The sequence below is a fragment of the Lagenorhynchus albirostris genome, chromosome 7, assembly GCF_949774975.1.
Source record: "Lagenorhynchus albirostris chromosome 7, mLagAlb1.1, whole genome shotgun sequence".
In the NCBI taxonomy this organism is placed as follows: Eukaryota; Metazoa; Chordata; class Mammalia; order Artiodactyla; family Delphinidae; genus Lagenorhynchus; species Lagenorhynchus albirostris.
In genome coordinates, this window is record NC_083101.1 from 56,231,297 (window position 1) to 56,257,786 (window position 26,490).

Sequence of the window (26,490 nt, forward strand, 5' to 3'; positions counted from 1 at the left end):
ATTACATATGCATTTTAAAATACATTTAACTGTATTTAATGATTTAAATAACTAAAGTATAAAAGCAACTATATCAGCTAAACAAAGTTCACTCCCTCATCTGCCAACTCATCAAATTACTGTCTAATCTTCATTACCTTTGTTACTGAGGGAAGGAATAAAAAACTGAAATCCATAAATAATGACAATAAATCACAACTCATTTTAGTAAACTATTCAAGTTTTTCCCAATCCAACAACTTTTTATTAGTGTTAATAAATGAAGTTGATCATGTGCTTTTATCTCATCTATGCTCTTAGTAACTGAGACATAAATTGATTAAATGGCAAACAACAGGAAAAGCAAAAGCACCTGAGTAATTATAAAAAGAGAGCAAACAACCACTGAAGACTTTATTCATCGGATTTTTTGTTGTTATTGTTCAAACAGGCTTGTGGCAAATATAGTGAGTACTTAAATCTGGTGTAAGACAAACTTACAAATCCTGTAAAAAAAAAAAGCTTCATATCTTATTAGTTGATGTAATTTTTCCCTTATAGTTCACATTTTTTTCTGGATATGAAAATATATACTAAAATAATTTTTCAGGAAGTTGAAAAATATATAATGTGGGAAAAAACTAAGACCCAGAAAAATAATCTAACTTGCCTTGGTTTAAGAAGCTAGTTGCTATACACTTTAGCTCTGGGAATGATACCTCTTGATATCAGTGCTTCTTCCATTGCACTGTACTGCCCTTAGCCTGGGGAAAAAAACACTTCTTAAAAATGATGGGAAGCATCACTTATGGAGAAATTGGTCCAGAGAATGTAAAAACATAATGCCCAAAGATTCTCAACTGAGAATTAAATTCAAATGTATTACATCAGTATATTGTTGTTGTTAGTATTATATATAAAACCTCTTCTGCTCTGGGTTTTAATTATGGGGACTAATATAAAACTTGACCTTTAAACATACATACATACATACACACACACACACACACACACACACACACACACATACACACGTTATTTCATTTTGTCAGTCAGAGCCTTCCATGATGCCTAATTGAAAGCACTACTTGATATATGCTAAAATGTAATTCTCACCCATTTTGTGTTAGCTTACCAGATTTGTGCTTCTTGTGTTTTGCTTTCTTTTTGATGATCAATAACTTATTCTGGATCTCAGGTTTGTAAGACTTGAATGCAAGGGAATGAAGACCTTCGCGCTTTCTTTGTAAGTTTTCATTCAAAACATCTTTCAATTTCTTTTTTTTCTTTTTCTTCTTTTTTGCCCTCATTTTAGTTACTTTGAGTTTCTTGTGGCTCTGCAGTGACTGTTCTAATAGAATATCCCTTACAACTTTGTGGCAGTTAATTTCTGGATGATCACTGTGACTTCCATTTACATGTATTTGGCAAGATTTCAGAGCATTTTCTTTTAATGGACTGGGTTCAGGCTTTACTCTGGAAGCTTCACCATATTTTTCCTGATTTTCTATAAACCTTATTTCACCTGGACTGAGAGGCTCTCCAAAGCCAGTAACTTCCCCTGGGCTCCCTGGTTTCTCTAAATTTTCTTTACAGCAATCAGTTATTTTCATTTCATAGGGCCTACGAATTCTAATTTCACAGTTGGATTTCACTTCCATTTCAACAGAAATGTCATGATTATCCAAGTTCATTTTAGCAGGGCAGCAAGTTGGATCAAAACTAATTTCCTGCTCTTTCCTGAAGGCAGAGGGCAGGCCTTCTCTACTACACCTATGTTCTCCATTACTTGCACTAACATAGTCACACTTCAATTTCTCCAGTTTAATACGAGGTACTCTTTGTATTTTAATGGGTGGAACTGGAAATTCTGGGGCTTGAAAAGGTCTCTGTTTATAAATCCGTACATCTGCACCACAGAACTGTGGGAAATGTACATAAGCATTCTCCAAATAATCGTAACCAAGGATAACTTCCCTGCATTCATGAATAGGCTGTCCAAGTACAGCATCTTGAACTTCCTTCTGTGTTTCATACACAAAGTCACAAAGACCCTTAAGTAACCACACTTTTTGGTAGAAAGGTAGTTCATGAAAAAGTTTTTCTTCCAATGGATTAACTTCTCCAAGAACTTTAAAAAACTGAGGACACAACCCAAGTTTTTCAGCACAGTTATTGGGATTTTCAGTCTGCCCTACAGCCGTGTACCACTGCTGTACTTTCTGTCTCAGTGCTGCTTCCCAGGTTCTATAAGGCAAAGTAGGTCTTCGATGTAAGGTAGGTCTGCGATGGGGAGGACTTAATAGAGAAGTCATTATTTTAGATAGAAAAGCGTTACACTGAGGCATCAGAAGACAGCGTTCCAATTCGTAAAAGACTATTTCTGGCAAATTTAGAATTTGCTGGGCTAAACAAAGGAAATGCCCGATTGCTGGAATTTCCCACATGGTCTCCATACAAGTTGGAGCTGCTTGAGCTAGAAGTTTTCTTTCCCATTCTTCTACTTCCTTTTGACTAGCTTCTTCTGCTTCTTTTCTCTCCTGCTCCCGAAGCCTAAAGAAAATTTAACAAATTATATTATTATTACTTAAAGTAGAGAATACCATAAAATACTAAATTTTAAGTATGTCATATTTATCTTCAGTCAACAAGGCAATTGGCTGTTCTAGTTTTCACTATCAGTACAAAGTGTCCCATTAGATGTACTATTGTGATTTTTTTTTTCAGATGAAGAAATACACATATAACTTGATCCTGAGTTTTACTGATGGAGGATTATCACTAACATTGCTACTCAAGGCAAAACTGTTCAACTCACAATGTGTATCAACTTCAAAATAAATGAAAAACATTTTTAAAATGTTTACTATACAAAAGCACAGTTTAGTGCTTTCTAGAAGTAATATGATGTCATGTAAGAGCTGTAAACATGTTTACATCCTTTGACCTGATAATTCCATTCCTAAAAAGTTATTCTAAGAAGATAATTCAATAGAAGCAAAAAGTTACGTGTTTGTCAGTGTTAACTGGAGTTCTGTATAAGGAAAATAAAAATATAAAGAAGTTGTATTACATAACTGGGAAATAAGCTGGATATATTACATAGCCTTAAAATTAAAATTATGAATATTATGCATAAACACAAAAAACATCAGAACACAATATAGTACTTAACAAACAATAGCAATAATGAAAATATGCAAATACTGAACAAGGAGATGACAGTATTCCAAAAATACGTGAATCCTATGTTGATGAGATTATAAGTGCTTTCTTCCCCTTAAAAAGTTCTTTACGGGCACTGCTTTAAATTTTCTTAATTAAAAAAATTAAATTAGATAAAAAGAAGTCTCCGTGATCTTGCATTAGGCAAAGTGTTTTTATATATGGCACCAAAAGCACAGCAACAAAAGAAAAAATAAAGTGGTCACCATCAAAACTAAAAACGTTTGTGCTTTTAAAGGACATCATCAAGTGAAAAGACAACCATGGAATGGGAGAACATTTTTGCAAATCACGTATCTAATGAGAGATCTGTATCTAGAAAATAAAAGAACACTTATAACTCAATAATAAAAGGATAAAATAACCGAACTAAAAATGGACAAAGTAAATATTTCTCCAAAGAAGACGTACAAATGAATAATAAGCCGATGAAAAGATGCTCAACATCATTATCCGTTAGAGAAATGTAAATCAAAACCACAGTACGATACCAATACATGAATTGGTATCTCTCTTAAGATAATGATCTTGAGATGATTATTGTAAGAGAGATACTAACAGCTATTGGTAAAACTATGGAGAAACTGGAAACTTCATACACTATAAAGGATATAGCTACTTTCAAAGGCAGTCTAGCAGGTCCTCAGAAGGTTAAACATATGACCCAGCAAACCTACTCCTAGGTATATGTCCAAGAGAAATGAAAATATATGTCCACACAAAAACTTGTATATTAATGTTCATAGTAGCATTACTCATAATAGTCAAAGAGTAAAACTACCAAATGTATTTGGTATTTGTATATCCATCAACTGCTGAATGGATAAATAGAAAGAAATCATAAAGATCAGATCAGAAATAAATGAAAAAGAAATTAAGGAAATGATAGCAAAGATCAATAAAACTAAAAGCTGGTTCTTTGAGAAGATAAACAAAATTGATAAACCAATTTATCAATTAGTTTTGGGAGAAACCAAAAGGGAAAAGACTCAAATCAATAAAATTAGAAATGAAAAAGGAGAAGTAACAACTGACACTGCAGAAATACAAAGGATCATGAGAGATTATTACAAGCAACCATATGCCAATAAAATGGACAACCTGGAAAAAATGGACAAATTCTTAGAAATGCACAACCTTCAGAGACAGAACCAGGAAGAAATAGAAAATATGAACAGACCAATCACAAGCACTGAAATTGAAACTGTGATTAAAAATCTTCCAACAAACAAAAGCCCAGGACCAGATGGCTTCACAGGTGAATTCTATCAAACATTTTGAGAAGAGCTAACACCTATCCTTCTCAAACTCTTCCAAAATATAGCAGAGAGGGGAACACTCCCAAACTCATTCTACGAGGCCACCATCACCCTGATACCAAAACCAGACAAAGATGTCACAAAGGAAGAAAACTATAGGCCAATATCACTGATGAACAGATGCAAAAATCCTCAACAAAATATTCAAACAGAATCCAACAGCACATTAAAAGGATCATACACCATGATCAAGTGGGGTTTATCCCAGGAATGCAAAGATTCTTCAATATATGCAAATCAATCAATGTGATACACCATATTAACAAATTGAAGAAGAAAAACCATATGATCATCTCAATAGATGCAGAGAAAACTTTCAACAAAATTCAACACCCATTTATGATAAAAACCCTCCAGAAAGTAGGCACAGAAGGAACTTTCCTCAACATAATAAAGGCCGTATATGACAAACCCACAGCCAACATCGTCCTCAATGGTAAAAAACTGAAACCATTTCTACTAAGATCAGGAACAAGACAAGGTTGCCCACTCTCACCACTCTTATTCAACATAGTTTTGGAAGTTTTAGCCACAGCAATCAGAGAAGAAAAAGAAATAAAAGGAATCCAAATCGGAAAAGAAGAAGTAAAGCTGTCACTGCTTGCAGATGACATGATACTATACATAGAGAATCCTAAAGATGCTACCAGAAAACTACTAGAGCTAATCAATGAATTTGGTAAAGTAGCAGGATACAAAATTAATGCACAGAAATCTCTGGCATTCCTATACACTAAGGATGAAAAATCTGAAAGTGTAATTAAGAAAACACTCCCATTTACCAGTGCAACAAAAAGAATAAAATACCTAGGAATAAACCTACCTAAGGAGACAAAAGACCTGTATGCAGAAAAGTATAAGACACTGATGAAAGAAATTAAAGACCATACAAACAGATGGAGAGATATACCATGTTCTTGGATTGGAAGAATCAACATTGTGAAAATGACTATACTACCCAAAGCAATCTACAGATTCAATGCAATCCCTATCAAACTACCAATGGCATTTTTCACAGAACTAGAACAAAAAATTTCACAATTTGTATGGAAACACAAAAGACCCCAAATAGCCAAAGCAATCTTGAGAAAGAAAAATGGGCCTGGAGGAATCAGGCTCCCTGACTTCAGGCTATACTACAAAGCTACAGTAATCAAGACAGCATGGTACTGGCACAAAAACAGAAAGATAGATCAAAGGAACAGGATAGAAAGCCCAGAGAGAAACCCATGCATATATGGTCACCTCATCTTTGATAAAGGAGGCAAGAATATACAATGGAGAAAAGACAGCCTCTTCAATAAGTGGTGCTGGGGAAACTGGACAGCTACATGTAAAAGAATAAAATTAGAACACTCCCTAACACCATACACAAAAATGAACTCAAAATGGATTAAAGACCTAAATGTAAGGCCAGACACTATCAAAGTCTTAGAGGAAAACATAGGCAGAACACTATTTGACATAAATCACAGCAAGATCCTTTCTGACCCACCTCCTAGAGAAATGGAAATAAAAACAAGAAACAAATGGGACCTAATGAAACTTAAAAGCTTTTGCACAGCAAAGGAAACCATAAACAAGACCAAAAGACAACCCTCAGAATGGGAGAAAATATTTGCCAATGAAGCAACTGACAAAGTATTAATCTCCAAAACTTACAAGCAGCTCATGCAGCTCAATATCAAAAAAACAAACAACCCAATCTAATAATGGGCAGAAAACCTAAATAGACATTTCTCCAAAGAAGATATACAGATTGCCAACAAACACATGAAAGCATGCTCAACATCATTAATCATTAGAGTAATGCAAATCAAAACTACAATGAGGTATCATCTCACACCAGTCAGAATGGTCATCATCAAAAATTCTACAAACAATAAATGCTGGAGAGGGTGTGGAGAAAAGGGAACCCTCTTGCACTGTTGGTGGGAATGGAAATTGATACAGCCACTATGGAGAACAATATGGAGGTTCCTTAAGAAACTAAAAATAGAACTACCATATGACTCAGCAATCCCACTACTGGGCATATACCCTAAGAAAACCAGAATTCAAAAAGAGTCATGTATCACAATGTTCATTGCAGCTCTATTTACAATAGCCAGGACATGGAAGCAACCTAAGTGTCCATCCACAGATGAATGGATAAGAAGATGTGGCACATATATACAATGGAATATTACTCAGCCATAAAAAAAAACAAAATTGAGTTATTTGTAGTGAGGTGGTTGGACCTAGAGTCTGTCATACAGAGTGAAGTAAGTCAGAAAGAGAAAAACAACTACTGCATGCTAACACATACATATGGAATCTGAAAAAAAAAAAAAAGGTCATGAAGAACCTAAGGGCAAGACGGGAATAAAGACACAGACTTACTAGAGAATGCACTTGAGGATACGGGGAGTGGGAAGGGTAAGCTGGGACGAAGTGAGAGAGTGGCATGGACATATATACACTACCAAATGTAAAATAGATAGCTAGTGGGAAGCAGCCGCATAAGCACAGGGAGATCAGCTCGGTGCTCTGTGACCACCTGGAGGGGTGGGATAGGGAGGGAGATGCAAGAGGGAAGAGATATGGGGACATATGGATATGTATAAATGATTCACTTTGTTATAGAGCAGAAACTAACACACCATTGTAAAGCAATTATACTCCAATAAAGATGTTTAAAGAAAAAAAAGCATTTGACAAACTACCAAAAAAAAAAAAAAAGTGGTATATCTGTAAAATGGAATATTATTTGGCAATTAAAAAAAATGAAGTGCTTATACATGTTACAACATGGATGAACCTTGAAACATGATACTAAGTAAAAAAAGTCACCCATAAGACCACATATTATATAATACCATTTACATAAAATGTCCAGAAATGAATAGAGATGGAAAGTAGATTAGAGGTTTCCAAGGACTGGGGAGGTGGGGGAAATGGGAAGTGACTTCACAGTCTTTTTTTTTTTTTTTTTAAGGCTGCGCTGGATCTTAGTTTTGGCATATGAACTCTTAGTTGCAGCACGTGGAATCTAGTTCCCTGACCAGGGATCAAACCCAGGCCCTCTGCTTTGGGAGCATGGAGTCTTAATCACTGGACCACCAGGCAAGTCCCATTAGTCTTTATTTTTGGTGTGATGAAACGTTCTAAAATTGACTGCAGTGATGGTTGCACAACTCTGTGAATGTACTAAAAACAGCTGGATTTTATATTTAAATAGGTAAACTCTATGGTATGTGAATTATATTTCAATAAAGCTGTATTTAAAGAAATAAAAGCATATAAGGTTTGGGGAGAGAAATTAAAATGCACCAACAAGGGGAAGAAAATATAATAACTTCTTTCTCTTGAATTTTCAAGAGTGAGAGCTCTTACTCTAGAAAAGATGTATAAAAACATAAAGATGTGACTAATTCATGGACTCTGAATGAAAGTCGAGGCACAGTGTCTGACACTGGCTATTTTTCTGTACTATCATATTGTAATCTGTTAAAACAAATACATAGTAAGAATACTATTTTAGCAATATCAGGACTTTCATTTTATAGAAGAAACTTACTTTTATATTTCTGGCTAAGAGGTCACACTATAACTACCTTATTATTACAGATACAACAAATTAATCAAGTAGTTCTGGTTCATTAAAAAAGCTAATGAAGAAACTATCATTTGTGATTTGGCATTTATGTATATTAATTACATTTAAATATCTAAACAGTACTAGAGATTTTTGGTAAAATTCATTTTTTTTTCAAAAGTGCTTATAGTTTTGGGGAGTTTTAGCTTTTTACTGAATGGGGGTGGTTGTGGGATGACAGAATCTGGCTTCCCCAGCACAAAGCTGGGACTCCAAAAGCCCACAAAATTAGCAGAAGGGTGTACTAGCAACAACAGTCCCTTCTCCTGGCCCCAACTAAGGGACTGAAAGGAAAACTGTCTTCACAATAGGAGTGTTGGATGGAGAAAAAATAAAATCTCTTTAAAGAATTTGTAACTGTAAGCTGACTCATGTGGATTTACTGACCACATTCACATTTCCTGGGTGCTCAAAAAGTTTAACATGGTCTCATGTCAAAATTGTTGTCAGGTACTTGAACAGAAAAAAATCAATTCTCTGAGGCAATGAACCTTATAACTAGATCTTAAGGAACTCCCACACTGATTCAGTAACAAGAAATGAGTTCACAGTCAAAAAAACCCCCAAATATAAAAGGAAATAAGTTACTGTTGAGGGATAGGAAAAAAAGTACGACCCCCCCCAAAATCTATAGACATAGGTAATTTAGGAGGTGCAAAATACGTCTAGTGAAAAGAAACTGAAAACAAGGGCAAAGAAAAAGATTATTTTAAAATGCAAAGCAGTTTTGAAAAAGAACTAAAGAAAACTTCTAAATATGAAAAATACAGAAATTAAAAGAAAAAAAAGATTTACAGTTATCTCAACAGAAATAATGGAAGCCAGCAGACAATGGAATATCTTTAATGTACTTAAAAAAAAAAAACTATCGGGACTTCCCTGGTGGTGCAGTGGTTAGGAATCTGCCTGCCAATGCAGGGGACGTGGGTTCGAGTCCTGTTCCGGGAAGATCACACATGTCGCGGATCAACTAAGCCTGTGCACCACAACTATTGAGCCCGCATGCCACAACTACTAAAGCCCGCGTGCCTAGAGCCCGTTCTCCACAACAAAGACAAGCTACTGTAGTGAGAAGCCCACAAACCACAATGAAGAGTAGCCTCCTCTTGCCACAACTAGAGAAAGCCCATCTGCAGAAATGAATACTCAATGCAGCCAAATATTAATTAATTAATTAATATTAAAAATACTATCAATGTAAATATCCATTCGCAGCAAAAATATCTTTCAAAAATGAAGACAAACATAAAGATATTTTCAAACAAAAACTCCATATTTGTGATGAACAGAACCTCATCCAAAGGAAATGCTAAAGGATTTACTTCAAATGGAATAAAGGTCAATGATCCTTAACTGATGATCAGAGATGGGAAAAGAGCAAAAAAGTGGTAATATATAGCTGTATCTATATAGACAGGGCATAAAATAATGATAAAAATGTTTTGTGGAGTTTAAAAAGAAGACAAGATAGAATTAAAATACATTACAACAATAACAAATAAGCTGGGTGAGAAATGATTACAGTTAAAAGTGTTCCAAGGTCCTTGTATTAATCAGGAAAATGGTAAAAATATTGATTAGGCTTTAATAAGTTAATTATGCATATGAAAGTTTCTAGGGTAGGTACTAAAATAACAGACTTTAAATATGCAAATGAGTAGAGATGGAAATATGGAAGGAAAATATATAATAATTAAAAGTGGTGGGGTGTATGTAACTAAAGCAGTACTTTGAGGGACATTTATAGTTAAGAATGTATATTTAGAAAAGAAGGAAAGTTGAAAATCAAACATACGTGTTCATTAAAAGAAAAAAAACTAGAAAAGAACAGCAAATCAAAGCCCCAAAGCTGAAAGAAGGAAATATAGAGCAGAAATCAATGAAATATAAAACAAATATACAATAGAAAAATCATTAAATTCGAAAGTTGGTTCTTTGGAAACATTATTAAAATTAATAAACCCTTGGCAATACTGATGAAGAAAACAAACATACACATACACAAAACCAATACCAGAAATGAAAATGGGCACATCCTGTAGATTCTACAGATACAGATGATATAAAGATATTATAAGAAACTTTATGCCAAGAGACAATTTAAATGAAACAGGTAAGTTTTTTGAAAAACACAAACTAACAAAAGTGACACAAGAAGAACAAAGATCTGAATAATCCTGTTATCTATTAAAGAAACTACACACTTCAAAATCTTTCCCACATATGGGACTTCCCTGGTGGTCCAGTGGTTAAGACTCTGAGCTTCCACTGCAGGGGGCACGGGTTTGATCCCTGGGCAGAGAACTAAGATTCCGCATGCCATGCAGTGTGGCAACCCCCCGCCCAAAAAAACCCCCAAAATAACCAAAAGAAAAAAAACTTCCCTACATAGAAAAATCGGGGTCCTAAAGCCTTCACAAGAATTCATCTCGAAAATTTCAGTTAATGAAACAAAGTATAAAACAGGCATGTTAAAGAAGTAAAAGAGGGAGGACAGATTAAAGTCTAACAAACACCCAGTTGGAGCTCCAGAAATAAGAATACAGAAGAGGGGTAGGGGAGTGGTGATGATGGCAATATTTGAAGAGATAATGGCTGAGAATTTCCTAGAAATGATAAAGGACACAAATCCCCAATTCAAAAAGCCCAAGAAAGTAAATTAAGAGAACCACACTTGGGCATATCATAATAAAATAATAAAACATCAAAGACAAAAAAAAATCTTACAAGCAGTCAGGGGGGAAAATGACAGCTTACATATACAACAATCACAAAAAGATTGAGAGATTTCTCAATAGCAACAAAATAAACCAGAAACAACTAGCATTCACGGATGAGGATAAATTAAAGTCATTTTCATTTAGACAAAAAGCAGAACTCATTCTAAGTAAAGTAAAAACTTCTAAAGTGTCTTCTGCTTCCACCTGAAGTAACAAGGAATCACATTTACTCTCCTACCTGAACCAACCATAAAAATCCTGACAAAATAGATAAAACAATGGTCTGTAAGAATCTAAACATCAAGCAAAGGACAGTGATCTCAGAGAGACGGGAAACAGAGAAGATGAGCCCAACAACTGTTGCAGTTACTGCTTTGAGAGAATTTTCAGGCCATGATGCAGGAGGGGGAACCCAGGTAGAGCCTAGCAGACTCCCTGAGTTGAGAAGAAGTCAAGAATCCAGAGACACCAAGGCAGCTAAAGTCTATAGGACATAATACTAAAGAAGAGAGAGCTGCATAAAGTGAGAACAGCAAAGATGTACAGAGTCCCCCTCAAATATTCAGAGCACTGACTAGTGTATGCATGTAAGGAAACAACCCAAAACTAGGTGGGGGAAAACATCCAAAAGATTAGAAAATATAATGTCTATTCCCACAAGCCACACTGGAAAAACTCATAATTCATGGGATGTTGGATAGAATACTCAGAAAGGTCTTGCATTGGTAGTAGAGAATAATTAGCTCTAGACTGAGCACTGTTCTGGACCCAAGTAACAAATCATAAAAGACCCAAAATGACCAAACTGTTTCCAAGTAATTAACTGCATTCCAGAAAAAAAGCTCTAGGAGATTCACAGAAATATAAAAATATCCGGCACCCACCAAGATAAAACTCACAATGTTTGGCATCCAAACCAAAATACTAGGCATACAACAAAGCAGAAACACATGGTCCATAATGAGAAGATAAAAATCAATCACTCAAAACTGACCCAGAAATGAAACAAATGTTAGGATTAGCAAATAAGGCCATTAGAGTAGTTATTGAAACTGTAATATATATGGTCAAAAAGTTAAGTAGAGACATGGGAGATATAAAATAGACCCAAATTGAACTTTTAGAGATGAAAACTACAATGTCTGAGATGAAAATATACTGAATGGGACTAATGGCAAATTAGACATAGCAGAAGAAAAGATTGGTGAACTTGGAGACAGTAATAGAAACTATCCAAATTTCAAGATACAGAGAAAATACTTCTGTAGTATATACTTCAGGAAAACAATGATCACAGAAAGAAGTTCTAAGATGAAAGAATTGAAGAACAAATCAACTGTGAATCATGTGGGTAAATAAACATTATACTACAAAAAACAGTAACAATAATGTTTAGTTCGGCGAGTAAAAAATGAGATAGAGCTAAATTATTCATCAATCATATATAAGACAGATGAGGCAGAAAAGATCAAAATTAACAAGAGAAATAGAGCATATAACTTCCAAGTGAGTGGAAACAGTTGTAAGTGAAATAAATCTCATCTTCCAAAGATGGATGTCAACAGATAATGCCAAACTGAAAAATCAGGAACTAGCAATCAGCATGTATTTAGAAATGTGTAAATAATTACTAGAAAAAATGGCTAAAAAGTTAAAGGTAGATGTTTCTGAGTCATGAAATAGAAGACGAGTTGAAGTAAGGCTGTTGTCTTTAATTAGAAGCCTTAATAGTACTATGTAACTTTTAAACTATACAGCCAATGAAATAAAAAAAAATTCTTCAATCAACTTTTCAAAAAGAATATTAGCCAGGAGATATTAAAGAGCCAATACCAAAAAGATTTATGGATATTATATTTCTTACCTGTTAGATTTATGGATACTGTTTACCATGAAATTGAGTTTCTCTGCACTTTATATATACTGAGAAGGGTAATCATTTCTTCAATATTCTGTTGTTAACTAAAGAAAAGGTTTTCAAGTTATTTCTCATGAAATGTAACTCAGAGCTTGTTTAAAAGTTTGGTATAGAAAACTATCTGTTAGAATACCAACCAATAAAAAGTGCATTCATTTAGTATGCTTGGCACAGAAACTGATTTTGGTCAACCCTGTCACAATCAATCATGCTCTGTTTCTGTAGAGGTGAAAGAGTAACAACTAGTGCTCAGGGAAGAAAATGAAAGGAGAAGTTGGAGCAGACCAAGACACTTTTATGGACTTGGTTTTGACTAAAACAGTGCTAGCAACCTTTGGCCAATAAAGGCTAGAGATACGGCAATTTCAGACACTATTTATTCAATTTATAGACGGGGACACTAAGGACATAGAAGGGCGATAAGGTAACTTTCTTAGGCTTACACAGTGATTAGCGTAAGAGCCAGCAATACAAACAGTTTGTCATTGGTGGGCCAAAGTTAGCACCAACTGGCTTACTCTTGGAAGATTAGGCAGTAATTCACAAATTGTGTTGGCTCAGGTGCCTGGAAAGGCCATGACTTAGTTGGGGTATGATGCTGCCAAATGTGGACATTGCCTGAGTTACTCAAGGGCTGCTACTCACTCTTCTGTTCCCTATAAACTAAACCCTTCAAGGGAGAATGATGGATTCTAGCCTTAGACCATGAGTACTGAAGAGGCAGGAGAAAGAGAAACAAAGATTGGTCTGGTGTAGGCCAGCGTAACACAGAATAATCCTTTAGACGTAGAGCTGTGAGTCTCTGTCCCAATCCTCAGCAGTATGGTATATACAGAATGGGAGCTTGCCAAAGAGCTCTAGAGTTAACGTCTATAATCTGCCAATTTAAAAAAACTTAGTCAAACACTTAAAATATAATTAAAACATTAAAAAAAACACTGTATTACAAAATGCCGAAGAAAACCACACTCTGCTCATAAGGACAAATAAAAAAGAGCTTTCAAAATTATTCTCAATTTAAAAATTTGTTCTGAAGTGCTGTACTAAAATCAGATAGAGTGCTACATGTTTCTAAAATGTTAGCTTGAAAAATTAAGCCTTCAGTATTGGGGCAATGCTATATGAATGCCTGAGGATAGTTATAAAAACCACATTCACTAATGAAAAAAAAAACAGTTATAGGAAAGTAAGAAAGCAGATCCTAATAGTTCTCATTGCAAGGAGAAATTTTTTTTTAATAAATTTATTTTATTTATTTTTGGCTGCATTGGGTCTCCGTTGCTGCGCACGGGCTTTCTCTAGTTGCAGCGAGCAGGGGCTACTCTTCGTTGTGGTGTGTTTGCTTCTCATTGCAGTGGCTTCTCTGGTTGTGGATCAGGGGCTCTAGGCATGCGGGCTCAGTAGTTGTGGCGCACAGGCTTAGTTGCTTCTCGGCATGTGGGATCTTCCTGGACCGGGGATCGAACCCGTGTCCCCTGCATTGGCAAGTGGATTCTTAACCACTGAGCCACCAGGGAAGTCCCTCTTTTCTTTTTATTACATCTATATGAGATGGTCAGTAAAATTAAATCTACTGTGGTAATCATTTCACAATATATGTAAGTCAAACCATCATGCTGTACATCTTAAACTTATACAGTGATGTGTATCAATCATTTCTCAATAAAACTGGAAGTAAAAGTAAACATCACCAAATGAACAACAAAAAAGTGTTCCCCCATTTTTTTTTTCCTGGACAAGTTCTCATTTTTGAGTTGCTCCTTACTGGCTTCAAGAATGTTTACCTGTTACTGTGTAAAATACGAACAGAAGCTGTGCCTAAGGTTATTTTGGTCAGGTATAACTTGGTAAGAACATCACTAACAAGTGAACAGCTTTACAAAAGAAAATTATGTTTTAAAGTATCCTAACTTTACTAGTTTTATAAAGTTTATCGAATGCTTACCATATGTGAGAATACAAAGAGGTGAAAGCATGGACCACACTCTTAAATAAGAGTTTACAATCTAGTAAGAAACATATACAGAAGTTGTAATCCAAAATAATCCATTAACTGAAAAAACAATACAACACAGTATGTAAAGTGGTAGCATGAAAAAGGAAAGCATGACATTTATTTACATTTTCTAAAATGAGCAATATACAATATTATATTTTAGGAAAACCAACCATTCATATTAAGTGTTCAGTCAAGCTTCTTACTTAGCTACCAACAACAGAATCTCTTCTAGCTAAAGTAGAGAAGGAATTAAGCTCTGTTAAGGGTAACAGAGCCAAACTTAATAGATATGAAGATATGAATCCCAACCACACTTTGAGAGCTTCTCCAGAAAAAACTAGACTTCCACTACTACTTAGCATTTCTGATACTAGGAAGCTAGAACAACTAGAAGCTCCTACCACCACCTTTGCCAAAAGATTAACTTCCCTGCCCAAGACTGCCACCTCATGTTGGTCCCAAGCAATTTCAAGTGAGAAGAGCGTGACTGGTCACAGGCCTCTACCTTAGCTATGAGTGGGTATGAGAATATAAATTTTCTGGCATCTGCTTTGGGAAGTCAGGACTTACAACATGGGAAATTACCAAAATGTTGGGCAGCTCTTCAAAAATGCTGGGTGGTCACAAATGACAAATGTCTACTTCATTAAGTCATTGTTATTTTGTGTTATAGAGAATTTGAAAATAAATCACTTAATCATAAGTCATAGCTTTTTTTTTTTTTCCTTCTTTTTTCGGTATGCGGGCCTCTCACTGTTGTGGCCTCTCCCATTGCGGAGCACAGGCTCCGGACGCGCAGGCTCAGCGGCCATGGCACACGGGCCTAGCCACTCCGCGGCATGTGGGATCTTCCCGGACCGGGGCACGAATCCGTGTCCCCTGCATCGGCAGGCGGACTCTCAACCACTGCGCCACCAGGGAAGGCCCACAGCTTTTAATTCACAAAAATGTAGAAAACATTTTTACTTTAACTCCAATGATTTCCAAATCAATAAAATACCAGTAAGTTTAGACAAACATGTGAAATGAGTACAAAAGCGTGCACACTATTTCTAGTAATCCAAATAGTTTTGCAAAAAAAGAATGGTGAAGAGGTCCAATATTTTTAATATGGCTAGAGTAGACATTAATGATTGAAACTGCTACCTAATGATGTCATATTCCAGATTAACTGAAATTTACTTAAGGAGAGCTAACTTCCAATTTTAACAATTTTATTTTTAAAATATTATCTAAAATGTATTATATATGTTCCTGCTTAATAAATAAAGTATATAAAATATAATTTAATCTTTCCTTAATGGCTCAATGTCACCATTATAAACAAAATGCAGTGGTCATGAGTAGCTTAAAGACTATTCCAGCAACTACACTTTTTTTTTTTTTTTTTTTTTTGGCTGCACCACGCAGATTGCATGATCTTAGTTCCCTGATCAGGGATCGAACCCGGAACCCCTGCAGTGGAAGTGTGGAGTCCTAACCACCGGACCGCCAGGGAGTTCCCTCCAGCAACTACACATTAACCAGCCCTTTCACTCAATTTTCCCAGAACTTTGACTTGTACTGTTGCTGTCTTCTAAATCAACAGTGCCTCTGTACACTAATCGGCCCCAAGATAGGCTGCTGCCCTAACAGCATTTACCTGAAGACAGCCAGACTACCAAGCCTTACTCAATGTTTATTCCTTTCTGTTCAACACATATCATCTGCCATCTCCTTTGCACTGGTTTCCAATGCATCCAGGTAAATAAAGATAGTAGTATAGGAATGCCAGGATTTTGGATTTTTGCAATCTGATTTAAGAAACCATGGTTTGTACGGCATATACTGTACAAAAAAGGGAGACTACCTACTGTATAAAAATTAAAATATAGAGTAGGGATTCCCTTCCTTTAATTGGAATAGATCACAAATCAGAGACCTAACTGTTGGACTTAAAAGATTTTTTAAAATAGTTTACTCTTAGGTTTATGTCTGTCCAGATGGTCACCTAAAAATTATCAGATGCCCATCAGTTAACTGAAGTATTACCATATTATACTATGGACTAGAATTATTCAGCTTGCTGCCAACTTGAATTTCTGATATAAAAAGTTGTTTAAAGCTAATTAGCAGGAGGAAAACTTTACTTTCTCACTTCTTATGCCAAAAGTTTTAATCAAAAAACAAAACAAAAAAAGAGAGAAGCTTACGCCCAGGTCTTAAGCACAACTACTGTAATCATATGATCCTTGCAATCTTCCCTGTCTTCCAATCTGACCTTTCTTTATGATGTTTTCAAAGCCCCTTCCAGACCAAATTTTACAGTAGCTATATTCTCAGCTAGTCTCTGACTAGCTCTCGAGAGGATATTAGATCGATAGAATTGATAGATTGATAAAATTATCATGATAGATTATGATAAATTAATTGTACATAGAGAGGGAGGCTTTGTTTAGCACTCCCATGTATCATACCACATGTTGATGACTAAATGTCACATTTTCCTTCTAAGGACTTAAAACAAATCTTGTGAGAGGCTCAAAAGACATTTAAAAGACTCAGCCTATCTCACTAGTTATGGGGCACTTTATAAATTTTAATACTTGTCATATTTTCAATTATAAAAGAAAAGCATGCTTATTTTAGAAAATTTAGAAAACGAAGGTTAAAAGAAAAAGTCTCACTATTCCTGATACATTTTACATGTGTTTTTATGTAAACTCTAAATTCGGATGCACATAAAGTTAACGCTCTCTTGGTACTGAAGACAGAAAAAGAAGGCAGGTGTGGCAAGGATAGCAAGAAATGTGGCGAAAAAAGGCATATGATGAGATTAGAGAGATAGGGTGAGGCCAAAAGGTAAAAGCAGGGTCTTATAAACTATATTAAGCCATTAAAGTTCGTGTGTGTACTTGACTTGCTTTGTTTTGGGGAGGTGTAAGTAATGGGAAAAGGTAAGTGGCATGATCAAATTTGCATTTGGAAAAGTTCATTCTAGCTTTAATGTGAAAAACAGAATGGAAGGAGGACAACTGTTTCACCAATTAAGAAAAGATTATAGTAGCCTAAGTGAGAGATTAAGGAACTGGATGAAGGCAGAGAAGATAGAGGGTAGCAAATTCAAGAGAGATTAGGAAATAAAACTGTCAACATTTGGGGATGAATTTGATTTGTGTATAAGGGAAAGGAAGATGTCCTGGATGAATCCTAGGTTTCTAATTTAAATAATCTAATAGATACTGGTGCCATTCATAAAGATAGGGAGCACTACAGTGAGATCAAATTTTAGGTGTAAGCATTATGCTTTCATAATTAATTTTTGATGTAATCAATTTGAAGAAGATATCTATAGCAAATATCTTTTGTTTGCCTGCAGATCTATTCTCTACCCTTCACTGTGTAGTTTAACTGTATCAGCAGGCAACGTCATAAACTAGCTTTCCTTAGGTTTAGTTGAGGGAGCCCTGGCAAGGACCAGATAAAGACAGGAAAGTAGGGAAAAGTAGGATAAAGTACTTTATTCCCTTGGCTTCCTCTCTGTGAGGTTTTTGGTATTTACCTAACATGCATGTGCTGTAAAAATAGTTAATAGGGAAATAACCTGAGCTGATGGCTGTCTTGTTTAATGTCTTGCTAAATTTTCATGAACAATACAAGCATAATTGTTAAGAACACATGTATTAAGTTCATATAAGTGGAATAAAAGTTTTATAAATGGACTTAAATAAAAGGGGGGGAGTTGTGTCCTTCAACACAAGGTATCATCTCAATAGCCTCTTGTTTGTAATCCTCTCATGGGTACCAGTAACTACACCCTCTTGCTCACCCTGGTTAACAGCCTCATGTCTTAATGTTCAGCTATAATCCAATCTCTTTTGAAATAAACCCTCCTTGAATTTTCTCATTTTGAATGTGCCACCTGTTTCCTGATAGATGAGAGACAATGATACTGTCAGTGATAGATACTACATCCAGAGACATGTTAAATATGCAATTAGGTCTCAAACTTAGAGAAGTTTGGGCAAGAGACATATATCTGAGTCTTCTGTATATAGGTGGTATGGGAATGGATGAGATGACTTATGAAGAAAGTATAACATGAGAAAAGGATAGACTCTTGGATAAAAACTTGAACTGTGGCAACAGCTGGACAGTTAAGAACCAGAAAGAACTAAAATATTGGACAATGATGGCACTTAAGACTGAGGGAGGGCTTCCCTGATGGCACAGTGGTTAAGAATCTGCCTGCCAACGCAGGGGACATGGGCTCAAGCCCTAGTCTGGGAAGATCCCACGTGCCACAGAGCAACTGAGCCTGTGCTCTAAAGCCCACGAGCCACAACTACTGAGCCCACATGCTACAACTAAAGCCCGCGCACCTAGAGCCTGTGCTCTGCAACAGAGAAGCCACCGCAATGAGAAGCCCGCATGGCAATGAAGAGCAGCCCCCACTTGCTGCAACTAGAGAAAGCCCGTGCACAGCAACAAAGACCCAACACACCTAAAAAATAATTAATTTTTAAAAACAAAACCAATAATGATGGTAACTACTTTATCAGTAATGATGGTAACTACTTTATCAATATAACCTCCTCACAACAACTTTAAGAAGAATATATTAGTGTAGCAACACTCCAAAAAACGTTGAAGAATCTGCCATGACCATAAGATTAAAAGCAGAATGAATATACAATTGAATCAAAAAGAATGAAGTACCCAGGAGGTGAAAGACCAAAGAAAGCTGGAAGGACCCTGCTCCCTGACTTCAAATGATGCTACAAATCCACAGTAATCAAAACAGTAGCGTACTGGCATAAAAACAGACACACAGATCGATGGAAAGGAACAGAGAGCCCACAAATAAACCCATGCATATACAGTCAATTAATTTATGACAAAGGAGCCAAGAATATACAATGGGGAAAGGACAATCTCTTCAATAAATGGTGTTGGGAAAACTGGACAGCTACATGCAAAAGAATGAAATTTGATGGCTCTCCTACAATATATACAACAATTAATTAACTTAAATGGATCAAAGACTTGAACATAAGACCTTATACCATAAAGCTCCTAGAAGAAAAAGATAAGCAGTAAACTCCTTGACATAGGTCTTGGTAAAGATTTTTGGAATCTGACAACAAAAGCAAAAGCAACAAAAGCTAAAATAACTTCGTGTGACTGCATCATACTTAAAAGCTCTGTACAGCAAAGGAAGCCATCAACAAAATGAAAAGGCAACCTACTGAATGTGAGAAAATATTTGCAAATCATGTATCTGGTAAGAGGCTAAAATCCAAAATATATAAAAAAACTGATACAATCCAATAGCAAAAAACCAACAATTTGATTAAAAAATGGACAGATCTGAATATACATTTTTCCAAAGACACACAGATGGCCTACAGGTATATGAAAAGATGCTCAACATCACTAATCATCAGGGAAATGCAAATTAGAACCACAATGAGATACCACCTCACACCTTCAGAATGACCATTATCAGAAAGACAAAAAATAAGAAGTACTGGTGAGGATGTGGAGAAAAGGGAACCCTTGAGCACTGTTGGGAATGTAAACTGGTGCAGCCACTATGGAAAACCGTATGACAGCTCCTCAAAAAATTAAAAATAGAACTACAATATAATCCAGCAATTCCACTTCCGGGCATTTATCTGAAGAAAATAAAAATACTAACTTGAAAATATGTACCCCCATGTTTACTGCAACCTTATATACAACAGCCAAGATATAAAAACAATCTAATGGATGAATGGATAAAGAAAATGAGGTATATATACACAATGGAGTATTAGTCAGCCACAAAATAGAAGGAAATATTGCCATTTGTGACAATGTGGATGGACCTTGAGGCCATTACACTACGTGAAAAAAGTCAGACACAGAATGATAAAACTGTATGATCTCTCTTATATGTGGAATCTTAAAAAAAAAGAACAGATGGGTGGTTGCTAGAGGAGGAGGGTGGGAAGTGGGAAAAATGGGTTGAGTGAGTCAAAACATAAAGAAGAAAAATAAAATTAAAAACAAAGTAGAATGAACACATACACACACATCTATCTGTATCTCCATCCTTAAAGAAGACACATACATCAATGTTTACTGCAGCATTCCATAATAACAAAACACTAGAAATAATCCAAAATGTACATCTTATCAGGTAAATGGATAAACTGTAACACAGTCAGATAATGTAATATTATATACTAGCACGTGAAATAAACTAGAATGAAATAATTCAACACAGTTAAATCTCAGACACATAATGTTGAGTGAAAACAGAAAGTTGACATTTATATAAAGGATTCTTCAACATGCAAAAATCAATCAATGTGATACACCATATTAACAAACTGAGGAAGAAAAACATATGATCATCTCAATAGATGCAGAAAAAGCTTTTGACAAAATTCAACACCCATTTATGATAAAAACCCTCCAGAAAGTAGGCACAGAAGGAACTTAGCTCAACATAATAAAGGTCATGTATGACAAACCCACAGCCAACATCATCCTCAATGGTGAAAAACTGAAACCATTTCTACTAGGATCAGGAACAAGACAAGGCTGCCCACTCTCACCACTATTATTCAACATTGTTTTGGAAGCTTTAGCTACAGCAATCAGAGAAGAAAAAGAAATAAAAGGAATCCAAATCGGAAAAGAAGAAGTAAAGCTGTCACTGTCTGCAGATGACATGATACTATACATAGAGAATCCTAAAGATGCTACCAGAAAACTACTAGAGCTAATCAATGAATTTGGTAAAGTACTAGGATACAAACTTAATGCACAGAAATCTCTGGCATTCCTATACACTAATGATGAAAAATCCAAAAGTGAAATTAAGGGTACACTCTCATTTACCACTGCAACAAAAAGAATAAAATACCTAGGAAAAAACCTACCTAAGGAGGCAAAAGACCTGTATGCAGAAAACTATAAGACACTGATGAAAGAAAGTAAAGATGATACAAATAAATGGAGAGATATACCATGTTCTTGGATTGGAAGAATCAACATTGTGAAAATGACTATATTACCCAAAGCAATCTACAGATTCAATGCAATCCCTATCAAACTACCAATGGCATTTTTCACAGAACTAGAACAAAAAATTGCACAATTTGTATGGAAACACAAAAGACCTCGAATAGCCAAAGCAATCTTGAGAAAGAAAAACAGAGCTGGAGGAATCAGGCTCCCTGACTTCAGACTATTCGACAAAGCTACAGTAATCAAGACAGTATGGTACCGGCACAAAAACAGAAATATAGATCAAAGGAACAGGATAGAAAGCCCAGAGATAAACCCACGCACATACAGTCACCTTATTTTTGATAAAGGAGGCAAGAATATACAATGGAGAAAAGCCTCTTCAATAAGTGGTGCTGGGAAAACTGGACAGCTACATGTAAAAGAATAAAATTACAACACTTGCTAACACCCTACACAAAAATAAACTCAAAATGGATTAAAGACCTAAATGTAAGGCCAGACACTATCAAAGTCTTAGAGGAAAACATAGGCAGAACACTATTTGACATAAATCACAGCAAGATCCTTTCTGACCCACCTCCTAGAGAAATGGAAATAAAAACAAAAATAAATAAATGGGACCTAATGAAACTTAAAAGCTTTTGCACAGCAAAGGAAACCATAAACAAGACCAAAAGACAACCCTCAGAATGGGAGAAAATATTTGCAAATGAAGCAACTGACAAAGTATTAATCTCCAAAACTTACAAGCAGCTCATGCAGCTCAGTATCAAAAAAACAAACAACCCAATCTAATAATGGGCAGAAGACCTAAATAGACATTTCTCCAAAGAAGATATACAGATTGCCAACAAACACATGAAAGCATGCTCAACATCACTAATCATTAGAGAAATGCAAATCAAAACTACAATGAGATATCATCTCACACCAGTCAGAATGGCCATCATCAAAAATTCTACAAACAATAAATGCTGGAGAGGGTGTGGAGAAAAGGGAACCCTCTTGCACTGTTGGTGGGAATGGAAACTGATACAGCCACTATGGAAAACAGTATGGAGGTTCCTAAAAAACTAAAAATAGAACTACCATATGACCCAGCAATCCCACTACTGGGCATATACCCTGAGAAAACCAGAATTCAAAAAGAGTCATGTACCACAATGTTCATTGCAGCAGTATTTACAATAGCCAGGACATGGAAGCAACCTAAGTGTCCATCGACAAATGAACGGATAAATAAAATGTGGCACATATATACAATGGAATATTACTCAGCCATAAAAAAGAAACGAAATTGAGTTATTTGTAGTGAGGTGGATGGACCTAGAGTCTGTCATACAGAGTGAAGTAAGTCAGAACGAGAAAAACAAATACCATATGCTAACACATATATATAGAATCTAAAAAACAAAAATGGTCCTGAAGAACCTAGGGGCAGGACGGGAATAAAGACGCAGACCTACTTGAATGGACTTGAGGACATGGGGGGGGGAAGGGTAAGCTGAGACAAAGTGAAAGAGTGGCATGGACATATATACACTACCAAATGTAAAACAGCTAGCTAGTGGGAAGCAGCCGCATAGCACAGGGAGATCAGCCTAGTGCTTGTGACCACTTAGAGAGGTGGGATAGGGAGGGTGGGAGGGAGGGAGATGCAAGAGATATGGGGATATATGTATATGTATAGCTGATTCACTTTGTTATAAAGCAGAAACTAACACACCATTGTTACCAATTATACTCCAATAAAGATGTTAAAAAAAAAGAATGTTAAAAAACAGACCTGTATACACCTGAAACTATCACAACATTGTAAATCAATTTAAAAAAATCAAATGTATTTCTGTATGTTAGCAACAAAATATAACTGAATTTTAAAATGATTTACAATTGCATCAAAAGCATGAAATTTTCTCTTCCTCAAAAAACACTGAAAATGAAAAGGCAGGCCACAGACTGGGAGAAAATATCCACAACGCATATACATAGCTAGCAAAGGACTTGTATCCAGAATATATAAGAGAATTCTTTAAATTTAATAATAAAATACATGGGAATGATAAAGTCTGGAAAGTGGTTTCTCCTGAGGACAGAAGAAAAATACAGAAAATCTTGATTAAAACTATGCTTATTTTGTTTAAAAATTGCTGGGTAGTGGGCATCTAGGCCTTTATTACAATTGTATTTATTCGTTGCTCCGTGCTTAAAATATTTCTAATTAAAAAAGAAAAGGTTAACACTGTACTCAAAGAGAAAGTTTAATTCATAGTAAATTATCATAGTCACTAGACATTTAATGAAGGATTTTTTCCCATGTCTTATTCACCTATGTTTATTTGATGTTAAGCACAGGACACAGATAAATATATGTAAAATTGGAGAAAAGAAAAAGATTCAGTCATATCTCTAGTTTCTTACTAGCCATTTCTACTTAATTGCTTAAATGCTTCCCTCATCACTTCAAACAACTTATTAAAAACTGCAGTTCACTGATCTTTCTCCACACCATGGACTCAAAGCTTTTTTATTTTCTTTGCTGATTCCATCATATTTAAGTCACAGGGACAGCATGCTGCTTAGGAGCACAAGCTTTATAACCAAACTGCCTGGGTTCCAATCTTAAATTTACCACTCAAAAATTGCCTGGCTTTGGGCAAGTTACTTAATGTCTCTGTGCCTCTGGACAAATGCTGAATACATACATACAAGGTGCTCAGAGCTAAACCTGGCAAATAGTCCTGCTCAATAAATGTTAACCATTCTTTTTAATTTTCTTCTTATTGCTATTATTACAACTACCTCCTGACTCCTCTTTGTCTCTTCCTTTGTTCCCCCTATGTCAAGGAAGGTACTAAGTACAGTTGATTGTTCCCAGAACAATCTGACCTTCTCCCTATTTCTGGTTACCAGTAGTGGAGGTCTAGACTACTACAGCCTTCTTCCTACAAGCTTTGCTTTTCTTCAATTCCTCTCTATTCCAATGTATTACATACTACTGTCAGATTAATCCTTATCCCCTTCCATAAAACCCTCTTTCCTATAGCATAAGTAGTTCTATGAGGCTCTATAGAAAAAAAAAAAGTATTTCACAGTGAGTTCCCAATTAACCACTACTATTAAAAAGTATGGTGGTAGAAAGTCTCAAGGTTGAATTTTAATCCTACAAATATCAAAGCAAGCTAAATTTATTACTATAAGAGGAGCAACAATATATTATAAATTGCCTTTGAGTAGCATTAGTAGTTCCCTATTAGGTCAGCAATCACTCCTAACATAGTTTGAGATATGATTTAGTATAAAAATCACCAGTCTGGGGCTTCCCTGGTGGCGCAGTGGTTGAGAGTCCGCCTGCCGATGCAGGGGACACGGGTTCGTGCCCCGGTCTGGGAAGATCCCACATGCCACGGAGCGGCTAGGCCCGTGAGCCATGGCCACTAAGCCTGCGCGTCCGGAGCCTGTGCTCCGCAACGGGAGAGGCCACAACAGTGAGAGGCCCGCATACAGCAAAAAAAAAAAAAAAAAAAAAAAAAAAAATCACCAGTCTTTTTTCAATAATCACTTACCTCTCTGGGCCCTAGTCTCTTGCTATTAAAAAAAAATTACAGATGTGTCATCCATCTCTATGCTCCCAGACCCTAGAAGGTAACACTAATTGAGCACAACATTCTTTCCTGATGAATCCAGAGTAAGCATAGTTATCCAGGAAATTAATACCAATGGAGGACTGGCAGAAGTGAACCTATATGTCATTTTGAACTACACAGTCTCTGGAGTTTCTCCTAATTTTAAACTTTAAAGGTCTGTGATTCTATTCTAAAGCTCTATGAATCTACATAAAATTCCTCTCATTTAAAATTTATAATTCATTTAAGACTACTTCCAGAAATCTAGAAAGCACCCTGAAATCTTTCATACAAATTATTTTTGTATAGCTTCAAAGTAATTTGGTTTAAATTTTAAAACTCTATTTTGAAACAAATATCATTGTGATATTTCAGTACTAACTCATACGTAGGTGAGAATGCATTTTGGAACACTATTAAAATGGGCCCAGAAATTTGATATGGGCACACAAAAGTTATACAACTACTCTTTAAAATGTAGTTCCTGAAAATTTGAACAACATGAAACTCAACTTTTTTTTTTTTTTTAGCATTTACCTTTTTTCTTCTTTTGCTCTCAGCTGTTCTTCCTGTCTCAAAACTTGAACCATTACAGATTCAAAAACTCCACTTGTCAAGCCTGCCAAACTTCGTGGTGTTGACCGGCGCCTTGTTGAAGTACATGCAGTTCCCTTCTCATCCTCCAATCCATAATAGCCTCTAGATGTAACTGCTATCGTTGTCTTTTCTCTCAAGTGCCTTGGAGAAGAATAAGTCAATTCACAGGTCAAATCTTCTGGGTAAGCAATAAACCCCCTTAACCAGCATCTTAAGATGAATCCTTTTTGCTAACTACATAAAAATTTAGTTAAACCTTGCTTACCTATGTTTCAGATTTTTATCCTCCCTACATAATTTCTAATTTTCCTTACTCATGTCATAAAGTCAGTCTGAGTGATAGTCTCTTCCCTACATTAAAAAAATATAAAATTGAAGCACTAAAATTAAGAATTAAAGATCTCTTCAATGAAAAAATTTTATTGTTTGCAAAATTAAATGTAGCTTATCTTTACATCTCTTCATATA

The 26,490-nt window shown here is 35.6% G+C and overlaps 1 protein-coding gene across 2 annotated transcripts in view; it reads right to left on the minus strand.

Moving 5' to 3' along the window:
- The window catches only part of BRD10 (bromodomain containing 10), a 105,507-nt gene that overhangs the window by 49,790 nt on the left and 29,227 nt on the right, over positions 1-26,490 (minus strand). For both annotated transcript variants that reach the window (XM_060155057.1, XM_060155056.1), the window contains exons 2-3: positions 25,963-26,163; positions 1,115-2,532 (exon numbers count right to left, since the gene is read on the minus strand). In XM_060155057.1, coding sequence (XP_060011040.1) covers positions 1,115-2,532; positions 25,963-26,163 — 1,619 coding nt within the window. The remainder of the gene's footprint in view (positions 1-1,114; positions 2,533-25,962; positions 26,164-26,490) is intronic.